Source organism: Hypoxylon fragiforme, assembly GCF_022984875.1.
Source record: "Hypoxylon fragiforme strain CBS 206.31 chromosome Unknown GGS25scaffold_5, whole genome shotgun sequence".
Lineage (NCBI taxonomy): Eukaryota > Fungi > Ascomycota > Sordariomycetes > Xylariales > Hypoxylaceae > Hypoxylon > Hypoxylon fragiforme.
In genome coordinates this window covers 3101904-3128987 of record NW_026054760.1, presented here as the reverse complement: position 1 = coordinate 3128987, position 27084 = coordinate 3101904, and the positions used below count along the sequence as shown (strand labels likewise).

Sequence of the window (27084 nt, the reverse complement as noted above, 5' to 3'; positions counted from 1 at the left end):
TCAAAAATGCTTCCCCTCCCCCTCCTCCTCACCACCGCCCTCGCAGCCCTCACAACAGCGCTTCCGCAGCCGCAGCCGCAGCCGCAGCAGCAACACCCAGACTCCTACGTCCCTTGCGTGCCGAGCGCCCTGGGCTGCGACGGTAACGTCTCGCAGTACTGCAACAAGGACGGGCAAGGGTGGACGCGGATCGGGACCTGCGGGGACAGGAGGTGTGATGAGGGACACTGTGTTTAGTGTCCCCCCCCCCCCCTTTTTATGTATAAAACTTGATACCCAAGTCCAACAGGCGTTTCTGATATAAGTGATCGATGTCATAATTTCTTCTTTTAACTACAATAGGTAGGTAGAATAAACACAGTTTGTTATGAACCAAAAGGGTTAGCTTTACATACTAGGTATGTACCCTTGATATCGGTTGATTGTATACCCAATATACCTAACCCAAGGAAGTTCCCTACCCAAAGTAGATGGCATGGTTAACTTTGAAATGCTCTAATAGTACTCTATCTAATAAGACGCACCCCAAGTACTTACATACCTACCTCTTACAAATCACGAGAACCAGATCCATAGCTTCACAGCGTCACACAATGCAATCAAAAGAACAAGATATCATGCTAATATGTATATTTCGTTTCGTACGTTGCATACGTTAAAAATTCGCGTAGCCTCGATCGAGCGTAGCATACCGAAGACTAATACTATTTCCTACCCACCCACCAGCTGGTCGCGAATGCTCCGCCTATCCTTCGGAGTACGTAACGCCTCGTAAATGAACGAACGGTCGAGAACGTGAAAAAAAAACAAGAGTATTCGTTGATTGCATGCCTCCTCTCTTGCAAAGAAGAAAAGATTAAAAAAAAACCCACTCCCCAAACCAGCCTGGTTCCTGGTTCCTCGCTCCTCAATATGCAAGTTATGTGTATGTATATATAAGGTGTAAATGGAAAAATAAAACAGCCAGATGACAGGGAAATACAAGCCAAAATCTGAACAACGATAAACATCTCTCATAAAAATCATGAGGTCTCGAGGGCGGTGCAGACGGCACAATATTTGTCGAGGGAGGATATGTGGGAGGAGCCCGTGAGCTTCGTGATTGGCTGTTCGACTGAGTCCGATATGGGGTGCTACTCGCAACTTTGAACCTCGAGGCAATAGTTATCCCATTCATGGAATCATCTGACTGAAAACCCAATTCGGATTGTGAAGGTGTTATGCTCCCACACGTCTCAAAATCTTCAGGTCCTGGAGAAAAAACGTATCCTGATTGGCTCGTCCACGTCCTGCCCTATGAAACCCCTTTGGAAAGACATCAGGTCGTTACTGTATTTCGTAGAATTCTTTACTCAGGTTGGTCTCCCCTTAAACGCCGGGTTCGAGCCCCCCTCCCCAAAAAAAAGAAGATGAAACAAAAAGCTGATGAAAAGCGCTTGAAAAATACACGGATGCGAGCATGGTGTAATGCGATATGCTAAATGCTATCCGGCAGAACAATGATACGCCATGTATCCCAGGCGAATTCGAAGTCGATGATATTACTCAGGCTTCAGCGCGGAGCGGGACTTCACGGAACAATTAGAAGACCTCCTCCCGGAGAGACGAGTGCAATACGTCTGCGTATTTAACCTCACTCACATCGAATTGTTGCGAATACTTCACATCCGGGAAGAACGCACGCGGTGCTTCTTCGTAATCGTCATAGTATGCCGCTCGGGGTTCTGATCGGCGGACAGAGCTATTAGGGGCTGGGTATGATTTCTTGGAGCTCCTTGGCATATCCTCTGGGAAATATGACTCTTGGATTGGGACAGTTCTCCTGTTGGAATCTACTGTGTATCGCTTGGCTTGTATCGTAGGTTCGGGGGATTGCGTTCGGTGCCCTCGACGATGGCGACGTTCGTCTTCCGATGACTCGTCTGAATATACACGAGCATGGCGAGAACGGCTCCGTTCCCGTACATGCTCGGTCTCTGGCATCCACGTAGACGAACGCGCAAGACCGGAGATTGGGCGAGAAAACCCGTCCGTATTCGCCCGGCTGAGAGGAGGTACTCGATGGTGATCCGATTGTATGGGAATGGGAATCGAATGAGACTTGTGGAAGGTGGGAATGACTCGAGAAGGGGTCGGAGATGTGGCCTCTACAATGAGCGGCTCCCGAGACGCGCTAGTCTTCTTGTGCGCGGTCTTCTCTTTTGAAGACCGGGGAGTGTCATGTGACGGACGTCGAGGTCTCCCTGAAGATCTCTTTCCCGCATCATCATCCATTGCATGTTCCCTCTCTTCCGCTACAGGAGGAGGGGTGAAAACCGCATTCGCGGCCGGCGGTGGCGTCGGAACGGCAATAGGAGTAATGTGTCGGACGTTAAACTCTGCATGGTACGTCTGCGCTCGGCCTAGAGCTGGCGGGTTTCCACCTGATCTGCTTAAGTAGCGAATTGCAGACTCCAAAGTCTCTGAATTTTTCCTTTCGCGGTCCGTAGCCGGAGGTCGACTAGTTTCCCGGGGGGGCGGCGGCGCTGCTGCTGCTACTGGTGGCGCATCCTCAAACTTCCGGCTGCTGCTCGACTTCTTTTCGGTCTTGGATGACGAAGAAGTGTAGATGGCTTCTTCCTCGGGGTAACCCTCTACATAGGGAGTCTTGTTGTGACGACGGTGCTTATCGTCTGTATCCTTGCGACGCTCCTTATCACTTCTCTTCTTCTCGTCCTTTCGGTCGTCTTTGCGCCTGTCCTTCTCTTTCTTGGCTGATTCTCTCTCCTTCTCCCGCATGGCCTCCTTTTCGCGCTCGCGCTCGCGATCCTTCACTGCCTCTCTAATCTTCTCCTCCTTATTTCTCGCCTTCTCTCTCTCACGGTTCCATTCCTCGTCTTCTTTTCGTCTCCGACGCTCCTCTTCCTTCCTAGACGGCTTCTCTCTCTCATACTCATAGCTCTGAGTCTTTCTCGCATAGCGAGGCTTTTCGTCGAACCTCTTGGCGTAGATGTCCTCGTCCCAGGAACGCGACGGAGGCGTGTGGCTGTAAACATTGTGAGAACCAGGCGAGGTGGCAAAGGTTGACGGTCGTGGCTCAGCATCGCGAATATCCACGTTGGAGTAGTATTTCTTCTCATGTCTCGTAGGGCGGGGAGACGAAGTCGAAGCAGATGCCATGCGACTTTCCCGCTTCAGTTCTTCAAGTTTGACCTGATCATCGTATTTATTCCTCTCGGTCTCGTTGCTCAGCAACTCGTAAGCCTGTTGGACTTGTTGGAACTCCTTTTGCTTCTCCTCCTTCAGTTGTGCGTCTTGGATCTTATCGGGGTGGCATTTCAGCACAAGCTTCCGGTGAGCTGATCGAATCTCTGACAACTGGGCATCTTTAGACACACCAAGGGCCTTGTAAGGGTCAGGGGGGAGCGGTGACATGATGTTTCCAAGATTAATGTCGTGGATGAAGAATGAATTGAAGAAAAAGAGCGTGTCGCAACAGCTCTTTAGAAGTACGCTTCCTGTGGGGTCTGTTGTTTGGGTTGGTAGGTACCTAGTAGTCGCTGGGACGACCAGAAAAGACGGTGACGAGAACGAGTGGAGACTTATTGCATGAAGACCATGAGACAAGACTGGCAAGCCTGCGGTGAAGGGTGGATCGATCGGAAGAATCCCCGTTTGATACGATATGCGCGTGACACAGCGGGTAGGTAAGATAAAGATGGATGAGTTGAATAAATGATGTAAATTGTAGTAGAAGATTCAAGTGTGTAGGTTCAATGTCAATGTTGTTGGTATGGTACCTAGGTATGTATGAAAATAAGAATAATAAATGATAAAAATAATACACGGAGCCGGGTCCAGAGTGTAAATATGCACTGCCTTGGCTTAAATTGGAAATGAAGGAAGACCGAATTCAATTAAGAACTGGCCGTAACACGATCAAGCTGGGTGAGAGATTAATCCATATGACATATGCAATCTCTTACTCGTGCTAAACGAATCGAAAGATTGGGAGACGAGCTATGATGTTTGTTGATGTTGGGCTGTTATAGAAGTGGCTTGATGAGGTCACGGAATGGGGGGAGGATGGGAATTGGAGAGGAGAAGAAATGGGAAGGGGAAGGGAATGGGGGGGTTAAAGTGTAAGGGTGGGAAAGATGATGATGATATGAAATAGATAAAAGATAGAAGATACTATGTCAGAGCATACATATGTAGGTAATGTATAATGGGTATAATGTATAGAGAGAGAGAGAGATGAAGACTAGATAGAGTGAGACCAGGGGGTGAGAAGAGAGAGAGAGAGAAGGACAGGAGTAATGTATGTAGGTAGTAGCAATGAGGATGAGTGGTGAGGGTAGGAGTGAGTATACAAAAAAAGTGACGAGCTGTTTTTTTTTTGAGGCTTGACGGTTTTGACGGTTGACGGTTGACGGTTGTTCGCACTCTTTTTAGAATAGTAACGGATAGATGGGGGTGGAAGGAGTGTGTACTTCAGTACCTAGTACTTAGTTACAAGTACTATATGTACAACTTGCATAGTACAAGGTACATACATAAAAGTGTACTTAGTACCTAGTACCTAGATCAGTGCAGATGCCAGGATAGGCCTGTACTTGGGTACTTGATGTGATAAAAAAAGGAAAGTTAGCCACCTCTAGGGCTGTTTTTGTGTCTTTCCTGCCACTTTAGCCACTTCTGGTCCCTCTTTGGTCCAAAATCGACAGGGGGATTTGACGATTGACAGTAGGCGATTGGTAGTTAGTAGTTACCACTTAATAGCCAGCTACTACCATAGGTCGAATAGAAGGACGGGTTTTTGGGGGGAATTTGCCTCCGGGAAAGGGATCGTCTCCTGTCCTTTTTTGACAAGCGGCCGGCCGGTTTTCTTTTTAGCGTTTTACTGTTGGCGCGCCAGGCCTTAGGGGGCACCGTTTCTAAAGGGGGGGGGGGATAACAGGTACCTCCACGCTCTAAGGCCGTCGTCAAAACTCAAGTGCTTGCGCCAATGCTTAGTAGGTACTAGTGCGCTATAAGCGAGTGGGGTTTTGGATTCTTTTAGGGTGTTGAATCTGTCGATGCGGTACGGTCGAGGCGGTTACGGGTACAGATTGAGTTGACACCTGAGCTTATGTATGTAGTATGGGCAAGTTGAACCTTGGAAAGTACTCTAGATAGGTACTAGCAAGGTACCTAACAAGGACAGGCCTTGCAAATTAGGGTGTCTCTTCTCCTGCAACTTTTCAAATGTACTGCGCGGCCTTGCGCTTTCAACTGCACTTCAGTGCTGCACTGCACCGCACTAGGTACTACTATGTTATGTACTGCGCTGCAACGCAACCCTAGGGCCTAGGTACGAGGCAGCGGAGGACGAGGGACTTTCTTCAACGTGGCGAATTCGTGCTAAGCCGAGGTACCCGTGCCGCACTAATCAAGTACCTGTATTTGTGTACGTCGCAGGATCTGCAGAGCATTGAAGTCTGAAGTGGTAAATGCCTGTGCAGGTGATACCTCTAATAGCAGTACTATGTATGTATGTACTAGGTACCCTAGGTAATGGATGTATCGTATGTACGAGATGGAACGGGACGGAATAACGGTAAATATAAGAATAAAATATAAGAATATAAAAAGTATCGTGATCGTTTTATGGTTAATCAGTCAGTTGGCCAGTTCAGTTAGTTACAGTACCGTACTATGTATGTCTCTCCTTTTCAATGCTTATCAAGGTGATAAGATGTTCCTTATGGATTCCACCAGGGGAACCACCTTAGGTAGGCACCGGATTACACCGCGTCGGAGATGCCAGAGGCCCAGCACGAGACCGCCGGGGGGGTCGGAAGTCAAGGGATCCGAATACAGAAAACGACCTACTATGTAGGCAGGCAGTCTTAGGTAGGCGGATGTGGATGTCTTAGGTAATACCGAACGGCGATGTGTAAGACTTGATCAAACAAGATGTTATGTTTAGAAAGGGCAGTATAAAGTAGGTATGTAATCCGTGGAGCCAAGTAACGTTGATGTAAGATGTAAGATTGATAGGCGTAATGTAAGGCAAGGTAAGGCAAGGTAAGGCAAGGCAAGTAAGTCAAGGTTATGTCTTGCTTGTACGGGATGACCAGCGTCCAGATGGAAGGAAGACAAATAGAATAATAGAATAATACAAATAGGATCCGTTCACAAACGTGGTTAAAGGTAACGGTCTTGGCCCAAGCTGGTGGGGATATCGTCACAAATCGTGGGTGGATGCAAGTCGACGTGTACTAATACAGACGAAGTCCCAGGTTACCAGGTAGGATTGAGAAAGAAGTGAAGCTGGTGAATATGGTGTATGAATGTAAATTATTGTGATAATTGGAAATAAGTGTATGTATAAGTGTATGTAGGTAGAGATAGGTGCAATAGAATAAGATACGAAGGGAAATATGATGTAGTAGGGTCACTTCAAAAGGGAATTTCCAAGCAAGTATAAGACTGAATCGGCCATCCAGAATCCTCAATGCAACTGTGACCTGCCAATGCGATGGACAATGAATGACGACAAAAAGAATTTAAATCTGAGAAATGACTTATTAGAAAATAAATCGCGCTCTTGAGATGAATAAATGACGACAATAGAATTAATCTTGAAGCATGTAGGTTGGACAATTGATGCCCAGATATGAAAAAATTGAAAATTAAAAAATTAAAAATAACTGAAGTGGTGGCCCCCTTCGTCGATGGCGAAGTGTGTGTGTGTGTGTGTGTGTGTGTAGCTAACGACGACGATGGTGCGGTGCGGTGCGGCGCGGCGCTGTGTGGTGCGGTCGCGGTGCCGATAGATGCGATGCTATCCCTAGGTACTATAGTAGTAGCTTGGGTTGCCTTTTCTGCTCTACGATCGCTACTTAACTTGGCTTCTTCGTGAACCAATGGCCCCGGGCCAGGCCTTGGTGTAAGTCGAAAGCTTGGGTTACTCAATAGCAAGCAGTGACGGATAGTGGCAATAAACGCAAGTGATGGCCGATCCAGCAAACCGGATCAGGCACCCGGTGCGTAAATTCACGATGTGATTTGGGTTTTGGAGTTTTCAGTTTGATATACTGGTAGTTGGGAATGGGACCGCCCTTTTTTGATTCTTTCCCATTCTTACCATAAGTCAGTCGGAACATTTAGATTATTCAGATTGACGGAAAAGCAAGTGGAGAGCGTTTACTACTCCAATGTAGGCACATATTGTACCATATTGTACCTATCAGCTCCAGCAGAACTATCTCACATAGTATGCTATCTAATGTATGTACTACATTATATGTATGATATATGTATGTATGATGCATGTATCAAAAACCTGTGTGGTATGCAGGCTTGTATGGAGAGAGTCTTGGTATCACCCGCGTTCGAAACCAGCGGTGAAGGTTGATATACCCTTTCTTCTCCAACATTCTTCCGCCGTCTCGTCCTCTATGTAGGTAACATCTCCTTGTACGATCATCCAAGTCACTACTAGTAGCTATAGCTGAGTTGAGGACAAGTTACTAGGCCAGGTATAAGATGATCAATTACAAGGCTAGCAAGGTAAATAGGAGCAATTCGCGAATACCAGACAACTTACAACACCAACTAAGTATGCTCAAACTTGCGACAAAGCGGACCGTGATAGACAACATAAACAACTATAGCCATATAGCGCCTACGAAATTATTGTCATCGGCGAAGCAGTCCAACCCTATAGAGCTAGTTGCAGTCTTGCAGCCCGAACTAGACGGGCTCGGAGCATACTATCGTCGGTCTCTGCTCGTGGGGACAAGTCGTTGCCATGACACCCTGAAGGATTCTCGAAAAGTTTAACAAGCAGAATATAGCATGGGGGTTTCTGAGTTTGGATTATCTTTCTTGCCTTTTTGCACAGTGCCTCTCGAGTCCTGCTCCTTGATCCGGGTAATAGGCGCAGCTGTCACCGGTCTCCGTCCGACTGGGCGAACGAAGCCCATGTTGGAGTATTAGGAGTATTATAGTGTGACAAGCTGTCAAACAGGCCAAACAGGACGCTCCTATGGCCCGTTCAATTCTCATTCCATCCGCGTGATTCCTTTTTTTTTCTTTTTCTTTTTCTCGCTGGCATATCTTCATCAATTAAGCCACGACAGTTAAGCACTCTTTCCGTTTTGATATCCCAGGTATAATGCAAATAGGTCTATCACTTCATCATCCGAATGTTCATTCGATCCGTGACCTTTCGCAACGATCTCGAGGCCTCAAGGGGTTAGGATGAAAGCGACTTGGCCGCTATCGTATGGTCATGATGGATACGGCACCTTTCCCCTTTTGTTCTGACCCTGCAGCTAGGTGATACCTAGACAAGTACTCACATCCTCTATGAATTCCCCAACTTGGAAGCCTTTCATCAGTAGCTTGCGTCTATTGGGTTGAATCGACCTATCGTTTCCCCCCCCTAAGTCTGCGTTCGTGATAGGCACAGCAGACCCAATGGGCCCTGCGGCCATCGACCAGTTATTGAGGACCACAGAGGCATGCTAATTTTTTCTCTCAGGTTGCATCAGCCATCACAAAACCTACTATTAAGTTGCTTGTCACACTCGCATCTTAATCGAAAAAGAAAAAAGATCGAAAAATGGAAAGGGTTGGCTATGTTATCTGCATGTGTCTCTCGTCGAAGGAAATTGGGGAACCAATTGAATTCTTGAACATAAAAAGCAGGTACGTAGGAGTGCCGCATGGGAGTAAAAGATGGTGGTGTGCGGCTACACCGTGAGGAAAGCGTGATCACGATCTATGCGTTGCTTACAGCTCGTAGCGTTCCTTTGACGGGCCTACATGAGAGAAAAAAAGGTTGCACGAGGCCTTACCATCTGGCCACGAATAAGAAGGTGGTCTGGTGCAATAGGGTGGTTTGGGAGGTCAGACGGGAGCATTGAAGGGATTGGTTTGTTAAAGAGGGGGAGCCAAGGGAGCTATAGCATAGGTAGGGCGAGCCAGGAAGCTAATAGGTAATAGGAGATCTAAGCTCTGAGCCAATCGTCTGTCAATATAGGTGCCCAGGTGGATATAGATCAGTGTTACGGAACAAACCCACGCTTCGGCCAGAGCCTTGGGCGGGCTCGAGTATGGCTACGGCTATTTACCTACAAGGTAGTTATGGTCGAAGTGGACAATTTTTGGTTGTCCCATTACCAACCACTACCAACACAGAGGCTCGTGGGTCAACGGGATCATTTCCATTCTCATCGATTACTTCGGAGTCTAAGAAGACGTATTTGGCTGGCTTTCTTTTGGCTTCTAGCTTGACTGGTTCGTCGAAACCCCACCAGATGTAGGTCAAGCCAGTCTCGTCGATAAACGTGTGTAAGTGAAAGGTTAGCCGTTTGCTAGACCGGGGTGCTGCTTGTCTGCTTGTCTGATCTACTTGGATCTTCCCCTTATCTTAAAAGAATTCCCCTCGCGTAAGAATCAAGTTCAAAAGGCCGATAGGAGCTTCGTACGGAATCGTACCTAGAGCTATGTACCTCACTCAACCTATGTAAATGGGTATTTTCTTTGGTTACCACGAAGCTATGCTCATGTATATGTATCCATATGCTTATGAATTATGCATCACAGCCAGCAATTGCCCATGCAGGATGCGTCCTGGACTCCTGGCTGGCTGGTATGTACCTAAGTATGATAATACATAATCTCTCCGATTTGTCTTAAGCCGGAATGATGTGCGTGATCATCCTTGTCTGGTCTCCACGATCTCCCCCCCTCGCTTCTTTTCACCTGTCTACTATTTACATAGTACGTATGTAGGAGGCGGGGGCGGGGTCGATGATGAGTTCATCGTCAGATCGTCAAGCCATAATGTATGTATGTAGGTATGTACCAACATATGGCCGAGAGATAAGCTCCAGCGTCTCTTGTTTGCTATTTGACTACTTACCTAACCTAGTAGGTATGTACTATGTATGTAGGAAACCCGCGAACCTCGCTTCAAGCCTTCGCGCCCTCATAAAGTCTGGAGCTCTACATATGGGAGCTAATTAAGGAGCTTCAAGGAATCCCCTTGATGAGCTTTTCGTCATCCCACGGCACCGCCCGCTATCCTGTCTGGGTCATCCCGGGAAATCTCTCTGCGAAGATGAAAACGTGACAAATGTGAACGAACGTGACGAGCATATACCATCCTAATATGAACTAAGAAGGACAGGAAGCGCAGCTATTCGGGAGGTGTGCCTGGCGATTTCCCGTCACAAAGTGCAACATGACGCAGGGTCATCATCCTCTCTTCAAGCGACGCATGGTCGGTGAGGGATAAGCCAAGCAAGTGCAAACTCGCCATTCGCGGGTTTGTCCTTTCTTACACCTACTACAATGAGGTGAGGCTGCTTCAGGATGCTAGTTCCCGAACTTGGGTATGCAGCTAGGCCTTCTTGTTTGACTCCTTCGTCTCATCTTCAACATAGCTGCATAGATGCGTATCGCAATAGGCTGCATAGCTCGGTACATAGGTCTGAAGCTACGTATACAATGTATGTATTATATGACAATATGTACAAGGGCCATGGCTATATGTATCTAGTATTACTACATACTAGGTAGTAATTACAGATGCGCCATCCTCGAAGCTCATTCGAAGCCGTAGCTCCCATTGGAATGGACCCGCATGTCAATAGAAGAAAAAGCGGTGCAATGGGATTCTACACATGATACATATAAATGTATCTACTTATGTAGGAACTTGTCCTAAGAAACTTGGCTGAATAGCAGGTATCTTGCTATCACGCATGAACTCGGAGGTATTGGACAGCTGCAGATGCTAGCTTCCCCTCGATCATCCACTTTCAGCATCGTGATAGGTAGAAATTCATCATGCACGAGAACTCGAATTTTCATTGGCTATGTTATCACGTAACGAAGCGCTTTAGCCTACCAAAAAGGTGCCCCTCTCGGAGAACGAAGCAGCCAAACCAGTCATGCACGCTTCCTTTGCACGAGGGCTAGTGGTTTATAACAAATCCCTCGAGAAAGCTAGATAGGAGAGTACTTGGTCATCCCCCTCAACCCACTGTACATTATATTATGTATAAGTCTGCCAGGACTAACAATCGACTTACATATTCAAATCCCCCTTCACTGGCCTTCCATGAACTTTTCTCCTCTTCATCGTTTCCGCCTGTAAGATCCCCCCCGCATTGGAAACCACCCCTTTTCGCACCTACATATCATAACCAGGCTTTGCTCAAACCCGGCCCTGTCAGGGCCCTTCATACATGAATTAGTATCCACGTAGTCCACCACGTACGTCCGTAGCTAGGAATTCATTGCTGCATAATCGTATTCTAGGGGATAATGGCCAGACAGAAGTGGACTTCTAACGACTGGTCGGCACATCCTCCTGTAAGCCCAGTGTGACCCTAAATATTGAGGTTTAGATTCCCATTGGGATGCAATATACATGCACCTACCTACCTACCCTGCTACCTAGGTACCTACATGAGTACCTATAGCTGCATAATACCGGCTATCGGAGGTGCACTGGAATGGAAAACCTAGTGGTGCCGATATTCCACGATCTTCTCCTCCTGCTTACCCACAAACCTATCCGCTTGCCGCCCTACGGCGCCATGTTACGATGCTTTAAGGGGGAGGATTATCTTCGAGCACCTAATTGGTTCTACTGTCTAATGTTGGCGACTACGTACATACTTCGTAAAGAATAGTTGCGTGCAACTATAACACTCCCTCCAAATTGAGCATCGTATAGGTACTAGACAGTGTGGTTGGATGGGTCGGCTTTCCGTTGTCCCGTTAGAGCCCTTCCTATTTTGTGTTGTCCTGCGGACATATCTGATTTATCAAATATTCCCTTGCTGCGTTCTGTGTATAGGTAATGCAAGGTGCTGGCGTATTGTGTTATCTTGGGTAACGTATGAACTCGACAGACGAAGAAAACTTGCATCTGAAAGGACTATATGTCTGACCTCACTTTCAGCTCGGTGCTCAGCTACACGACCAAGGATGCGTTTCATCATTCCCTCATACCTACACCTGGTCGGGATATTCATAGTAAATCAAAGCGGTGCGTAGAGGTTGGTTATACAAATAGCATCACAAACACAAGTGACTATTCGTGGACCAACCTAGGTGAGCTTCGGCATTCATCGGCTTGTAACTTTGTATGGACATCATCAGGCTGAACCAAACGAGCCCGATCTTGTCTGAGGGCCACGACATTGAGAAACATCCACAAACGAAGATCGGAGACACCTAGACTACCGACATGGTGGTATTGAAATTGGCTTTTTGGGGGGTTTTCTTTTGCGCCTGATACCTGGATTCAAGACACACACGCGCACACACACACCCCCCAACAACTTTGGGGTGAAACATGACAACATCGATATTCTTATCGAAGAATCGATCAAATGAAGCAAAAGGGCTCTTGATCAAAAGAAATGCCGCTTGTCGCAGATGTGCGCGCCTCAGCCCGAAAGTCGTAGAGGGAGCCCTTGCCACTATCATAACTGCGCCTTTCTTCCCGTGATGTAATTTGGTAATATATTATTCATCCCTACTTCGTATAACCTAGGCGATTTACTGTAAGGAAGAAAGAAAAAGGCGCAGGGTTTCCTAGGTAATTGGGCAGAAACAGAACGCGCAGACAGGGACCGGCGCAGCAAATATACCAGTAGACCGGTTCGGTTCGTATCTAGGAGAGTCCAAGGGTTGCGCCATCACAATAAACTAAAGAATAAATCTGTAAACTGCCGATTTGACCTGGGATTTGAAGTCCCCGCCATACGCGAGATTCGTATGTGGAATATGGGGCGAGCGAAGCACAGCCTCAGTGGACGCCCGACAACTCCGGAATGCCTAGATCATTATGAATCATCAACCCACACAGGCAAGTCGATGTCAACCACTATGGGTTTGTGCAACCTTCGTGGCCCTGAATGCGGATAGCTTGTTGCCTGGATGGCACAATTCACAATACACGTCTCCTTGCGACCGAGCCTCTCGGAGAGTGCTACCTGATCACTCCGTGCTGATGTCGGATCCCCGCTAAGACCCCGGATGCCAATGCCCGGTTCCGCACCCTCCGTCACGGACTCCATGGTGGCCCCTGCCGCCGTAGTTGTGGCGGATCCATCGGTCATTCGCACACCTGGACCTGGTGGCGATGATGATGACGATGATGACACGTTACTGCCGTCGTTATTCAAGGGCATTCCACCCTTGGCTGTAAGATCGACCAAGCTGTTCTTTTGATTTCCTACGCCTGGATCATTCCATTGATAAGTGTTTGGCATCTCTTTGTATCGTACGAATTTGTTACGGAGGTCCCAATATACGCGCTCGACGCCTCGCCCTTCGTGAACGTGTCCGCAGATCGCGAGGCGAGGCCGTACCCTCCACATTGCTTGTCGCAAGCCCTCGCACCCTATCGCTACCCTGCCACGGGATTCGTCCCGGTGCGTATGAGCAGGCCCATGGGTGACTAAGACGTCGGTATTGAGGGGTATATCCTTCCATCTATTTTCAGCCACAGCGTCGGAATGGGAGTACTGGAAGGCCCAGTTGCCGCAAGCGGGGACATAAGGTGACCCGAATATGGAGAAGGTGGTCCGAGGACCAGATGGAGACGTAAGTTGGATCGTGCGACTGGAGTGCTGGAGGTATATGAGGGACTTGGACTGTGTGAGTAAGGTCTGGCAGTCGATAGGGTTTTGGGGATTATTATTGTGGAAATAGTTCCCATATTGTTCGTAGAAGTCGGTATCAAGAGTGAGGTCATGGTTCCCAGCAATGACTAACTTGCACTCAAAGTCGGCGCTCTCGAGCCAGGCGATCTGCTTTGACAGCTCACCGAAACTCCCCTGGTTCGTCAAGTCTCCGCAGTGGATCAGCACATCGCCCTTTGGAAGTTTCACCGTACAGTTGTGTGTGTCTGATATGCAGACAAAGCGCGTCCGCCGAGTCTGTTGGATTGTTGAGGGATACACAACTAAGCCACCCATGGCTGTTACTGTTTGATGATGTTATGTAAGTGAGGATATCTGCATAGCTGCTGCGTCATCTGTGGTCTTCTTCTTTTGCTGTGTATGGGAATTGCCGCTTTCTACCCTCTCTACCTACCCTAGCAGCTTAGCAGCCTAACAGCTCTAGACACCCTTCCGTGTAGGTAGAGATGGCATTATCGCCATTCAAAGCAGACATACCAATATCCACCGAGGCAGCGTTGTCAACCTATTGCGTGTAGTGTAAATACATAGTATGTATGTGACAGGGACTGCTAAACCAAGTTTGGATAGTTATTGAAATACGTAGGGTGGTTAACTAAGGTTAGAGTGTCAAGAGTGTCAAGAGTATCAAGAGTATCAAGGGTGTTTACTTCAAGTTCCAAGTTCCAGCGTTCAAAGTTGAAGTTTGCTTGATACATGCAGGTGGTAGTTAATTCAATGTTACGTGTTTGTAGTAACTTTGTCATAGTGTATGAGATAATACCTATTCTTGGTAGGTATGTACTACTAGTAGTACCAGGTGCCCTAGCTGGCTGCTAAATATATCATTTTGATACCTGGTAAGTGTTAAAATAAAATTAAAAGGAAGGGAATTGATGAAAATAAAAATATCAATGTCATTCATTCTCTTGTGTGGTACAAAAAAAAGCATAGCTCGGTCCCGCTGTACGAGAATGAAGGGGTTGTTGGTTGCAGGTTGCATTGGCTAAGTTTCTAGCCTTCTAGAATACAGTTTAGATATGACAAGCTTCAACTGTATCAATTGGCGGTGGAAGATATGGTGAGTACTATGTGAGGACAGTACAGGTTTCTCGGAGTATCGCCTTATTGACCCCGCGCCGGTGGTAACACAGCATCAACATCAATGAAGAGACCAATGAAGAGACCAATGAAGAGATCAAGGACTCTACTAAGACCCGTCAAACTTGGGCTTGGTGTTGCACTCTTATGTTGTATTTCACAATGCCGTTTATTAAATTCAGGGGCAGACTAAGCCATATCTGCTTTAGCGTATCTAATAGGTACATACTAGTATTTCGTGCATATTATCTGATTAAGTACCTACCTGGTATTTATGTATGTAGTATCGACTATCGAGAGGGAACCTGCGATGAACTAAGCATCTGAGGATCTTGTTTAACTAGTTTCTTCTAGAAAATTATCAGCTTGTCAGCTCATGTGGATGTATTATCCACTCGAATATGTATGGAAGAATTCCAAGGTCCAATGTTGATATTAATGGTATAATGGTATAATGGTTGATCAAACATTAAACATTGAAATTTAGTTACATAAATGTGAACACGAAGTTACATAACTACATAGTAGTACTATATATATACATACCTATCCTAGGTAGGTATAAAACTAATTATACGTAGACGATAAAAGTCTATCCCCCGGTAGATACCTAAAATGAAAGTTTATGCATGGGAAAGTGGCAGTCTCGGACCAACCAGCAGCAGCAGAACAATTCAAGGTTCGAAGCTAGGTGCTCTCTTCAATCTTACCAAACAGCCCAAAGTAGAATGGACCAATCCCCTTTCCGCATGCATCTCATCGTCCATCCCGACTTTCCCAGCCCTGGACCACTAAAAGTAGGTACCTATTGTGTAGTGTAGTACATACTACATACTACATACTCATAGTACATAGTAACTAGGCAAAGCTGCAAAAACTGCAAAGTAAACCATTTCAGCCAGTAAAATCGTAAAAAGCAACTTGAACATACCCTGGCAGGCTGAAGAACAAACTGCTGCACTGCACTGCACCTTGTGCACAAGTGGACCACAATTATTTCCTTCTGCTGTACCACGCCACGACGCTCCTTAACCAACTTTCCAATTCAGCCATTGGCCTTTCTTCACCTCATTGCATTGCACTGCCTAGACATCCTCTTTTTTTCTCTTCTTCCTTCTTTCCCTTTCGTGGTCCAGTCTACGAGTCTGCCTCCCTTTAGGAGTTGGCACCGGCACTCCCATGAGACCAACTACTCTGCCCTATTAGTTCCAAACATAGGGCGCGTGAAAAATAATCATCACGTTAGGAAACAAACTTCACCAACGTGTTAAGGTCAAGAGTGCGGATACCGGGAGAGATCATCTTCGTGATAACTCAACAAAAGACCAGGGGGGGAAAGGGAAAGGAAAAGGATAAGGAAAAGAAAGAATCTGTCCAGGTGTCTGTCTTGGTGTCTGTCTCTGGGACAGTAACTATTCCGCCATCATCAGTTTACGAATCCGATATGAACGATCGCCAGGAAATCTTGCCAAGATACGAATTGAATTGACATCAGTTTCCTACCCGAAAACCTATCTCGTCACTCTTTTTCTTCTTCCAGTTTTGCAGCTACAGCTGCCGTCTTCACGACCAATCTTCGTCGAATTCCCTAATCACAAAATTTGACAGCCGCTGGCGATTGCTGCATTTTATCTTGTCATAAGAAACAAGCCTACCACTTTCATCACTGCTTTCATCATCACGACTATCGTGACCTTTTCCGACTTACCCATTCTCCTAATATCCTCCTCCCGCCTCCGCAATCGCGTAACCTAAGATCGAACGATAGTGTTAATCGACACTCGGTATTCTGGCATCCTTTTCCCTAGCCAAGTTACACAACGTCACATTCGATACATCCACTCGCTTCCCTCGACTGATAGCATCTCCTGTTGCACTAGTGCGCTCTTGCCCGTAGTGATCGTTGCTTAACTTGCGACATGGCGGCCATGTCAGCCGTCTCGGGTACCACCACGCTTACTCCCCCAACTAGCTCGCATGGAGACCATTCAGGATGGAAACACCCATCCTCCAGCCATCATGATGTGAGTCTCATAGCATTATGATCCATTTCTTTGGATCTAGCTACTCAATAAGGTCTCCACTGGAGCTTATTACTAGTCTTCTAGTTAGAACTAACATCACACAGCGGTCTATGTCAAATAAATTATCTACAGACCGACATGAGATTAATGGCCATGTAAGAGGACGACCAGGTTCCCAGGATGAGGACGACCAACACTTAATAGGCAGCCACCTATCTAGCAAAGGTGAAACACAATTTTCAGGGTTCAAATACTGCTAAAGGAAGTTAACTGATGACAAAAGCAGATCCTCGCTCAAGCCAGTCCACATCAATATCTGATCACAAGCGCCCCTATGCCGATGTTTCATCCTCAAAACTTGACGACGAGCATTCGAAATGGATCCACAGAGATAAACTAGCCAGGATTGAGAATCAGGAACTCCAGGCCGCCGGTATTGTGCTACCCAAGTCGAGAGCCACGAGCAGATCACGACGTGATCGTAGTCAGGACAAGAATGGACATCGACGAGCCGCGGATGGTTCAGATCAGCAGCACTTCAATACGAGATCTCGAAAGAATTCGGAGCTGAGCCTTGATAGGCCTTATGATATTGAAGTCCCCAGCTGGGACTTGCGTCTTCCCGAGGAGATAGCGGAGGATCCTGGTGAGTATTGGGTAACGAGAGACACAGGAAAATCCCGTATCCCGGTAGCGAAGGTTAGCCCGGCGCCAGTCCCTGTCGACTATCTGGATCGAGACTCACCTGCTGCGCGAAAGCCCAGCTTCTCTTTACCTGACGAAGATAACTCAATTTCGCTGCCAAAACCCCGACCACGCAGTCGTAGTGCCAATATACTCGACACTCCGAAGATACAGCCCAACAAACGCACTGTGACGGAAGGATCGCCTAAGAAGGCGACACCTGGAGCTAGGAAAGGATCTACGGCGGCCAAGTCAGTTGCGCAAAGCCGACCTAAGGCCAAATCTGGCGTAACTTCTCGTAGTGGTTCCAAAACACGGCCAACAACCAGATCAGGGGAGCTATCCCCTGTGTCCAAGTCCGCCCCCGAAGGTGACCCGCCATGGATGATCTCCGCATATAAGCCTGATCCACGACTACCACCAGACCAGCAATTACTTCCTACAGTTGCGAAGAGATTACAACAAGAGAAGTGGGAACAAGAAGGCAAATTCGGGAATATATACGACAAAGAATTTCGCCCTCTCAACGACGATGTATTCACAAGACCTCCCGAGCTAGACAAGCCAAAGGAAAGCGAAGAGGAGAAGCAAGACGAATGGCCTTTACGAACCGAAGCTAAGAGCCCGACTCTAAATCGTGCTGGCCCGAGTTCTTATTCAACAATGCCTAGGATACAAGACAAGTCTGGGGCCAGCCCTCTTCCGAGTCCGGTAACGATGCAACACCAGCAGCAGCAGCAGCAGCAGCAACAACAACAGCAGCAATATCAACATCACCAGCAAGCCCAGGCTGAGCAGAACCCTATAATACCAATCGAGATAGAGCAACCTAAAGAAGAGGAAGAAGAAGAAGAGGCGAAGAAGTCGGGCTGTGGTTGCTGCAGTGTAATGTGATTGGTCGGGCGCGACTCACATCAACCTAATTCCTGGTTCTTTTCTATAATTTGCGAATAATATCGTCGACATGGACGTAGGCAAATGATGAGACTAGACCTGAACGACGTTACGACTCTAGGCACTCGACAAATATCCAGCAATGTTTTAATTAAGGTTTCCAACATATCGTCCTTCAGAACCGCTTTTCTTTTGTTGGCGGATCAGTATCTATCACTTTTAGATTCAGTCTGCATTCCGTTGCCCAGCACACCATTTCTCAAAATGCCACATCCTTTACAAAAGGCTAGACTGGAAGTTACTCTATTTTCAACTGTTTACTATTGCCTTGCCCCCTGCCCCTCCACACAATTACTATCAGCACGGTTACTGGCGTTTGTAGGTTTGGACAGAATGTCCGGAGTAGCAGGATGTACATTGTTTTTTTTTCTACAGGAGGTACAGGTTGCCTTTGCATTGGCACCGCATTTGATTTGACTGCTGTATAATAGGTCCTCTACTTCGTTCTCCGTTAACGGGTTTTGAGTTGCTCTTCCCAGGAGAGTAAAGGGGTCTGACTACTGTGCTTCGGTTTCAAGCGTGGAGGATGTTTCGAGGACTGTGGATAGAAATGGACAGAACTACTTAGCGAAAAGAACCGAGTGTGCATGGGCAATCCATCGGTCACGAGAAGAAGATGGCATGAGTTGAGTTGTCAATCGTCAGCTAGGTGAATTTCAGATACCCTATCCTAGCGGGCAAAAGTTACTTAGGAAACCTGAGCGAATACAAATCTTATGTCAACTTATGACTTTGCCATCTTACAGTTTCGTTGCCTTTCAAGTCCAAGTGTTTATAGAAAAAAAAGTGAACTGAGCTATTTTTTCAGGCGTGGCGTACTTTTTTGGATTGTATATGTATGCCTCGTGATAAAAGAGATGTGTCTATGGAGGATTTTACTAAATTATGGGAAGAGCATGATCTAGATTGTTACATAGTACCTGCCTACTAGGTAGGTAGGAGGTGCCTAATAAATCAAATAACACCTAGGCACCTATATATCAGAAAAAAATGTAGAGCAAAGACCAAAGACCAAAGGGAGTTTGACTTGGTAGATATTCATCGTGTGCCCACTTGCTGCCTGTATTTTATTCACCGTACCTAATACAAACTAGGTACAGCGTGACACACAAAAAGAAAGGAGAAAGATACTCCTCGTAGCATATCGGCCTTGGGTGCCTTTCAGGGGTTCCCTAGAGCCTGGAAATGCAGCGAACTTGCGCCCAACAACCGACGGACCAACAGCCCTGCCTAAACAAATTCTAGGAATTTCTGATAAAGATGACGGGGGAGTTCCCTTGAGGTAATAGTACCAAGGACTTTCGTGTGAGAAAACGGCAGGTAGGTAGGTAGGTAGGTAGGTAGGTAGGGTATCAATGAGGTTTAAGCACAAACAACCTCCTTACAGCCTCTGGGTGTGCCTTAGTTAACCCAGCACCCATGGGGTTTGGGGTCTTTCAGGCCTGGTGATTGGTGATGATGGCCTTCAGTATATGCAGGGTGACAAGGCATCTCATCTCACAGCCTTAGGTTGCTAGGCAGCTTAGCATGTAAAGCTGGGTAGATATATAGGCTGGGTGCGCATATGGTATGGACTTCCTCTCTGTATTACCTACAGCCCACACACACACATCTTGACACAGAAAACAACACAGAAGCAGAAGAGACCACACAGACCTATTATACACACACATCTCTGCCATCATGACTCCCTCAACATGTGGCTTTGGCCCCTATATAGATAAAGCACCGGCTCGTGGATCTTTAGACCCAAGCACGAGCTCGTCCAGCCCTTACTACTCGCGTTTTCTTCAAGAACAATCACGGCTATCTTACCAGACGCAGCCGACGCAAGAGAACTCCTCCCCAGGCAGCAACCACCACTTATTCAATACCGGTCTCGGCGGTCCCAGTAGCGCAGTAGCAGCAGTTCCGAAGCCCGACACCAAACCATCGGATCTTCCCCACGACTTAAGGCCTACCTCCGCCATCGACCCAGCAGCAGACAACTGGGAAATTCTCTCAAAAACAGGGCACGAGATCGACAGTTCCAATACGGAGAAGGAGAGCTGCCATGAAGCCGAAGAGAAGAAGGAAAGGGGCTCTGACATGGCTCTGACTATGACTCCAACGAATATACCACCGCTTCCTGGATTCGGTTCCGAGAGGACGACGATGCCATGGCAGAGTGCGCCTCTACGACTAATTCCTCAGTCCGCGTCGTCGGGGGGCACTCTCTTCAACCCACAGGCTCCTCCTACCACCACGACGCAGCCGCAGATGCAGCCCCCTCAACCTTATAACCATTGGTCAGGCCCCTTTGCTGCAGCAGCACCATACTCGCATTGGCCCGGCGCCACTCCCACTCCCACTGCACCACCACAACCACAACCCGTGCCCGCGCAGCCAGAAGCAAGCAGCAGCAACAGCCAGCGCCCATCAACAGTCCTGCAACAAGCCGCAGCAGAGACAGCAACGCGCCTCGCCTCGCTCGAGAAGCAGCAGCAGCAGCAGCAAGAAAAAGCGCGCGCCCCGCCCACTCTCACGCCCTCCGAGGAAAAGATCCAGCAGATCGAGACAGCGATGCTCACGTCCAACGACCGCGCCGCGCTCGACCTACTGCGAGACCTAGTGGCGCGACACGAAGCGTGGGTTGCGCGGTCGAACAAGCAGCTGTCCGAGTGGGGGGCGCGTGACGAGGAGCGGCTGGCGCGCGGGGAGGCGGCGGTAGCGGAGCTGAAGAAACTCCGGCAGCGCGACCTGCGGCGGCAGAGGAAGGCGGCGCGGAAGCAGGGGGAGCAGCACGCGCGGCTCGAGAGCCAGTGCCGGAAGCTGTGCAAGAGCATCGAGGCGCGGGAGTGGGAGTGGGAGGCGGAGGCGGAGGACCTGGGGGAGCAGATGGCGAAGCTGCGCGTGCGCGGGGGCAAGGTGCGGAAGCAGATCGATGTTCTGAAGGAGAAGGCCGTCGCGAGCGAGGCCAAGATCGGGGTGCTCCGGGGAGCGTTGGCGGTGGTTTTGGATCGGGTGGGTATTGACAGGGCTGGGAACGAAGAGGAGCGGGAGCAAGAGCAGGAGCAGGAGCAGGAGCAGTTTCACGCCGCTGCTGACGAGGAGGAATACGATGCCCCGAGTCTTCCTGACTGGCTCCCGTGCGACTTGCCGGATGAGGACGAGGATGCTTATGACCCTAATGACCCCTATCCCTAGCGATCAATTACCTATCAGTGAGAACAGAAGAGGATACGTGAAAAGGAGGAGGCTGACCAGCGGTGAGTTATGAGTTGTGAATTGGAGGTGGATGAGAAATTGTGAAGGGGGCTCGATTTGAGTTGAGAGTTGAGTTATGTGAACACTCATTCCACTCCGCATTGCTAAAGGGTTTGGCATTAGGTTGACTTGAGGATAGATAACGAGGCCTGAAATTGATCAATCACGGAGGTAGACTTTACTACCTACCTAGGTAGATAGAGATAGAGATATAGAGAAAGTAGACAGTTTATTCGTAGACCCAACTTACTGTGCTTTACACACAAGAATATAGATTGCCCCGATTTCTTGTAAGGGGGCTATCAGTATGAGTGAGTTGCTTGACTAGGTATGTACCGAGGTAGGTATACAATCGATGGTCACCTACACTGTACTTTTCTGCGTGTCTTAACAATAAGTGGTTATTATTTATTTGTATTAGTCGCAGGCTTGCCGACAGCTTGTTGACCATTTTCTCGTGAAAAGGCTGCTGGGCTATCTGTAGGTCTATCCAAAAGCTTCTCTCCCATCTGTCGGTACGCTCGGTCGGCGTAGGCAAGCGCAATGCCATGCTCTCCGGGAACTATATCCACCACCTCGCCCATAACGATGGCATGGTGGTCGAAGTCGCTGTCCACTGGGGGCGTCAGCTTACGATACTCGCACTTGAGCACGTGCATGATGCCCTGGCCTTGTAGCACCGGCAACGTGCCCGATGGAGGCAATTCAATCTTTGTAGTAAAGGTTTCTGCGCTCCTGGAAGCAAGGGATTTTCCCGCGTAGTATTTGGCGTGCTCCCACTCATGTAGCCATTCCTTCTGTCCTAAGACTTCGATGCCCAACTTTTTCAAACCTTCGAGGACCCCGAGATCTGGTTCCCCTTTGCCTATGTCTACGGGTGACCTATTTCCCCGAGTAAATAAGTCGGCGATTCTTGCGCCATGGTCATCGCTAGCGAGGATATGGGCGTTAAATTGACGACATTTGACAAGCGCTTGATATGTTGTGCTTGGTAATGTTACATTGAATGTGACCCTGGGTACAGGATCGATGGATAGAGATGTGAAGGACGAGACTGTCATAGCCCGCGGAACGGGCGGCGGCAGTTGCCTATTTGACGTATCTATAACCTCGCTGATGTCCACCGTGTTCTCAAGGGTCGTAATGACGACTACGGGATGCGGAAGATGACGCATGATGGTGCGCATTGGCTGAGAGAGCGCATGCTGTAACGGCTTCTGAGGCTCAACAGGCCTCTCGTCTGCCGTATAATGATGCGACTTTGGAGTAGAATCTATTGTGATTACAACATTAGATTCTGTATATGTTTATTTATATTTAATTGGTGGTCATCTCACTTTCTGAGCCTTCGTGCTGGCCTTTGACAGTTCCGCGACTACTCCATCTCAGGAAACCGACCCTAGCTCTCTGATATATATTGAGAGGGACATGTCGTGATCTTGCAGATTCCAGCGCATACTGCAGACCACGGAGACTCTTCATTTCAGTCCATGAAGGTCAATTGCTGTATATGTAACCGGAATTGGCCTTTGATCTTTGATTTAGACCTATTGCAAAAAGAAAAAGAAAAGAAAAAAGTGAAGCAATAACTAAAAGTAAAAGTAAAATGACATAACTTATAAGCTTTGCGACGCGATAAGATACATACCCAGCGATAAAGATAACGATAACGATAACAATAATGCCAGCTGCGAACGGCCCGGTGGCCATCGCGACTATCAATCGATCCCCACCGAAAAAGTTCAGAACCCGCATCTTTTGCACACATTCGAAGCTTCAATGCGAAGCGACAACCCCACCGCCGCCGAACCCCTCGCAAAACCACGGAGTTAGCGAACCAACTCCCCACCTCTCCAACCGTCACAGGGGAATAAAACCACACCCACAAAAAAAGAACCGTCGCAATGGCGACCCGACTACCCTATGCGCTCCCCCGGCGTCCAACCGTCACCACCACTCTCACCACCACCTCCTCCTTCCCCTTCCCAGACCTCCAAACAACCAACACCTCGCACACGCCCCTCTCGCACACGCCCTCGCGCCACGCGACGCTGATCAAGCGCCCGCGGCGGCCGTACACCTTCACGCAGCTGGTGCAGCAGACGGACGGGTCGACGTACACGATGCGCACGACGTCGCCGCTCGGCATGTACAAGAGCACCAAGGACACCTTCAACCACGTGCTGTGGCAGCCCTCCAACAGCTCGCTGCGCAACGTCGAGGTCGACGAGGCCGGGCGGCTGGCCGCGTTCCGAGGCCGTTTCGGACGAGGCTGGGATATTGAGAAGCCTGTTGAGGCGGGGTCTGCTGAGGAGGGGGAGGCTGCGGCTGCGGCTACTGCTGATAAGGCTGAGGGTGCAAAGGCAAAGGCGGCAGCGCCAGCAGCGGGAGCACCGGCAGCCGACGCTGCAGACAAGACTGGCGCCAAGGAGAAGGCAAAGGAGGAAGAGAGCAAGCCTGCTGCTCCTCAATCCGACTTTGGACAGGGCCTGAGCGATTTAATCTACAGCTATTCGGCTCAGCAGGAGCCCATCAAGACAAAGAAGGCAGCACCTGCTCCTAAGCCAGGGAAAAAGAAGTAAAAAGGCTTTAGGGCTAGCTTTCAAAGTTGTCGACAGTATTAGGGATGGAGATAAATGATAAAAAGCGTCGAGATCTATGAGTCTACGATCTAAAAGCCGGACTTGCTCCTCTTGAGGGTTACCATACCACTCACCACAACAGCAAGGCAAAATTTGCAATGCTATACTGGACCTCCTGTAAATAGATAAATACTAGGTTGGGACCATGGTACTAAAAATACGAATCGAGGAGGAGGAGGAAGATGGATAGGGGCATTCCTGTCCTTGGCTTCTGTATAACTCTGTATACACCTTATTGCAATCCCAAAATACTGAATTCATGTTCATGTTCCGCATAAAGGATATCAACTCTAGCACCTTGAGCGGCGATTATACAACTCCCTGCTTTAATCCGAATCGTCGTTAATAGTAGCCCTCGCCCGATCCACTGCCGTATTCCCACGACCAGTCGACTTATCATTGCTCTGGTAGACAGGTGGGCGATAGAATACTGTCTCATCATCTTCAGCATCTAGCTGCATTAGGAACGTCTCCCATTTCTCGATCAACTATACGTAGGCAATCAGCACCAAACTCACGTGACCAATATAAGTGTGGGATTGAGAAGTTGTACTTACTTCTTTCTGCGCCTCAACGGCACTCTCCAGGAATGTCTCGACTGAAGACTTGAAGTCTTCCACCTTCTCCCTCTCAAAGCGGTCAAGCTCCGAGCGCATCAATCTGCCCATGTCGTCGAACAACAGTCTGGCCTGATGTACCTTGCGCTCAGCGTCGGCCACCTCAGCACCTACCTGGTTAAGGCGGTCCTGCTGGGACCTCCCCTGCCGAAGCAGCTTGTCCTGGGAAGCCTTGCGCTTCTGCAGTTCCGACTCGGCGCTGTGCCATGAGTAAAAGGCCTTCTGGCGCTGCGAGAACGCTTGCTTAACGCTACCAATTAATCGGATGTATTCGTCGATAGTGATACCAAAAGTCAACACGTCCTGCTGAGCTTGCCTATCATACACGTCTCGAATGGTGAGTTGAAGGTCCGACAAGGCATCGAGAGGTCCGGAAAGCGTGGGGCTAAGCTCCACTGTAGACAGCGCGTGCAACGATGCAGAGAAATCTCCAGCTGCTTCGGCCATAGCCTTGCGTTGATGAACCATTGTGTCCATGGATTTCATCAATGCTTTGAGCTGGTTCTCTAGAGCATCGAGATAGACTCGTCGGTCGTGAAACCACTGCTATTATTAGAAATATCCTCTCGCCAGAACTTCTAAAACTTACATCATCTTGCTCAACAAATTTGCTACCACCTCCCATATTAATACCAAGAGATCCTAATACGCCTTTACTCTCTCCCGGTATAGGCTCTCTTCGCTCTTTGTGCTTGACATCGACATTAAATGAATCGCTTTCTAGAAATAGCTTCAAATCAGGATCGTGTTGTAGCGTTGGATGTCCGGCAATTTTGTTTAACATCTTCTCTAGAGCGGCTCGGCGAGACTCTACAAAATTACTCTCGAAACGGTTGAGAGCCTGTTTCTCGGGAGGAGGAGGAACCACAACACCGGGATTATTCCCATGCATTGTGTTATAAAGCCACAGAAAGTCACGATATCTTCGTTTAACCTCAAACTCAGGTTCCTTATAACCTTTCGACGTTGTCTACTTGCGATTAGCGTGATCTAACGCCGGGTCCGTATGGTGAAGTTCATACCTTGGTTCGGACGGAATAGACGATATGGGAGCTTGTCAAGTCTCCGACCTTATGCGGGTCGCCAACAGTAATATGGAAAATAGGCTTGGCTGCTTGCTCGACACTGACACTAGGCTGGCTCGTACCTCTCGCCGGGCTCGACTGTGCGGCTTGGACGGGCGGAGGTGGTCTTGGGCCGGAGGGTCGGTCGAGCTCATCGTCTTCGATGCGATGAGGATCCGCAGGCCCTGCTCTCCTTTGTGATGTTTGCGGCATGGTTGTTCGAATCACCACCTGCTCCTTCTGAGGTGGAACGGGTGGTTCGTCGGCTTGCGCATCTGCGCCTGGACCTGCATTGGCACCCAAAGGACCCAAAGGCCCTAGAGGGTCATCGACAGCTTCAAGCTTTGTTGGCTGAGCCACAAGGCGGCGTATCGGTCCCCTGGGGCCACGGCCGGTGGGCGATTTGATAGAGGATTGCGACTGTTGCGAAGATTCGGCATCTTGCGGCTTGGGCGAGCTATCTATATGGAGATAATCAATGTAAAGTTAGCGATTGTGTTACAAGTGCTTCCTTTTCTGTAAGACGAAGCCAACGAACCCTGTTGGTCAAAAGTGGGAGCCCTAGAAGCTGACTGAGACGGGACATCTGATAAATCATTAAGCAAATTGCTGCAAAGACGTGAACAGTAGGACCGACATACCACCCCAAGGTGAATCGCCTGCATCTCCTAAATCCATGATGGATACTTCCAAGGTCTGCGACGAGACTGGAATGTGAAAAGATAGTAGCCGTCAAGTAATGAGGATTAGAGAGAGTGAGTTGTACCGTAGTGAGAAGAGCTTGGAGGATTAGAAAGACGATTGGACGATAATAATTTTGGGGTTTCGAGGTTATGGCTAGGTACCTGAGGTACGTACCTTGTAGGACCAAGTTCAAAGTTCAAAGTTCAAAGTTCAAAGTTCCAACCCTGGAGGTAACAAAAGTCGATGTTGGGCAAATCGGCCATTACTGCCGGTGCCGATCCACCTCTATTGGTGGGGCTGGATTTTTAGTTGCTTATATACATATACGGCTGATATGCAGGTATGCGTAGGTCTTTTATATGAATAATTCACATATGTACTTAGTAAGT

The 27084-nt window shown here is 48.3% G+C and overlaps 8 protein-coding genes across 8 annotated transcripts; 4 read left to right on the top strand and 4 right to left on the bottom strand.

Annotated features, from left to right (window-relative positions):
• Nucleotides 1-6: 6 nt before the first annotated feature.
• GGS25DRAFT_522110 (uncharacterized protein) lies at nucleotides 7-299 on the top strand (the record flags this gene model as incomplete). The annotated part of the gene is made up of 2 exons (XM_049264164.1): nucleotides 7-212; nucleotides 290-299. 2 exons carry the CDS (start codon nucleotides 7-9, stop codon nucleotides 297-299), a joined length of 216 nt encoding a protein of 71 aa, XP_049117076.1.
• Nucleotides 300-1340: 1041 nt separating this feature from the next.
• On the bottom strand, nucleotides 1341-3871 carry GGS25DRAFT_296363 (DnaJ-domain-containing protein). The gene has a single exon (XM_049257611.1). It carries the CDS (start codon nucleotides 3412-3414, stop codon nucleotides 1582-1584), a length of 1833 nt encoding a protein of 610 aa, XP_049117075.1. The 5' UTR covers nucleotides 3415-3871; the 3' UTR covers nucleotides 1341-1581.
• Nucleotides 3872-12659: 8788 nt separating this feature from the next.
• Nucleotides 12660-14288, bottom strand: GGS25DRAFT_296130 (Metallo-dependent phosphatase). Its single transcript, XM_049257610.1, has 2 exons — nucleotides 14178-14288; nucleotides 12660-13984 (listed from the first exon to the last, which is right to left on the bottom strand). The coding sequence occupies exon 2, from the start codon at nucleotides 13974-13976 to the stop codon at nucleotides 12840-12842; it is 1137 nt and encodes a 378-aa protein (XP_049117074.1). The 5' UTR covers nucleotides 13977-13984; nucleotides 14178-14288; the 3' UTR covers nucleotides 12660-12839.
• A 2411-nt stretch (nucleotides 14289-16699) lies between these two features.
• Nucleotides 16700-18382, top strand: GGS25DRAFT_522107 (uncharacterized protein; the record flags this gene model as incomplete). Its single annotated transcript, XM_049264163.1, has 3 exons — nucleotides 16700-16804; nucleotides 16909-17029; nucleotides 17091-18382. The coding sequence occupies 3 exons, from the start codon at nucleotides 16700-16702 to the stop codon at nucleotides 18380-18382; spliced, it is 1518 nt and encodes a 505-aa protein (XP_049117073.1).
• Nucleotides 18383-20125: 1743 nt separating this feature from the next.
• GGS25DRAFT_522106 (uncharacterized protein) lies at nucleotides 20126-21628 on the top strand (the record flags this gene model as incomplete). The annotated part of the gene is made up of 1 exon (XM_049264162.1): nucleotides 20126-21628. One exon carries the CDS (start codon nucleotides 20126-20128, stop codon nucleotides 21626-21628), a length of 1503 nt encoding a protein of 500 aa, XP_049117072.1.
• Nucleotides 21629-21769: 141 nt separating this feature from the next.
• On the bottom strand, nucleotides 21770-23265 carry GGS25DRAFT_492156 (flavin reductase like domain-containing protein). The gene is made up of 3 exons (XM_049261173.1): nucleotides 23026-23265; nucleotides 21939-22961; nucleotides 21770-21792 (listed from the first exon to the last, which is right to left on the bottom strand). The coding sequence occupies exons 1-2, from the start codon at nucleotides 23168-23170 to the stop codon at nucleotides 22093-22095; spliced, it is 1014 nt and encodes a 337-aa protein (XP_049117071.1). The 5' UTR covers nucleotides 23171-23265; the 3' UTR covers nucleotides 21770-21792; nucleotides 21939-22092.
• Nucleotides 23266-23428: 163 nt separating this feature from the next.
• GGS25DRAFT_492154 (uncharacterized protein) lies at nucleotides 23429-24513 on the top strand. The gene has a single exon (XM_049261172.1). The coding sequence runs from the start codon at nucleotides 23593-23595 to the stop codon at nucleotides 24268-24270; it is 678 nt and encodes a 225-aa protein (XP_049117070.1). The 5' UTR covers nucleotides 23429-23592; the 3' UTR covers nucleotides 24271-24513.
• On the bottom strand, nucleotides 24514-26914 carry GGS25DRAFT_492151 (Vps5-domain-containing protein). The gene is made up of 7 exons (XM_049261171.1): nucleotides 26870-26914; nucleotides 26653-26791; nucleotides 26550-26597; nucleotides 25970-26472; nucleotides 25537-25917; nucleotides 24888-25490; nucleotides 24514-24818 (listed from the first exon to the last, which is right to left on the bottom strand). Exons 2-7 carry the CDS (start codon nucleotides 26687-26689, stop codon nucleotides 24657-24659), a joined length of 1734 nt encoding a protein of 577 aa, XP_049117069.1. The 5' UTR covers nucleotides 26690-26791; nucleotides 26870-26914; the 3' UTR covers nucleotides 24514-24656.
• Nucleotides 26915-27084: the final 170 nt, after the last annotated feature.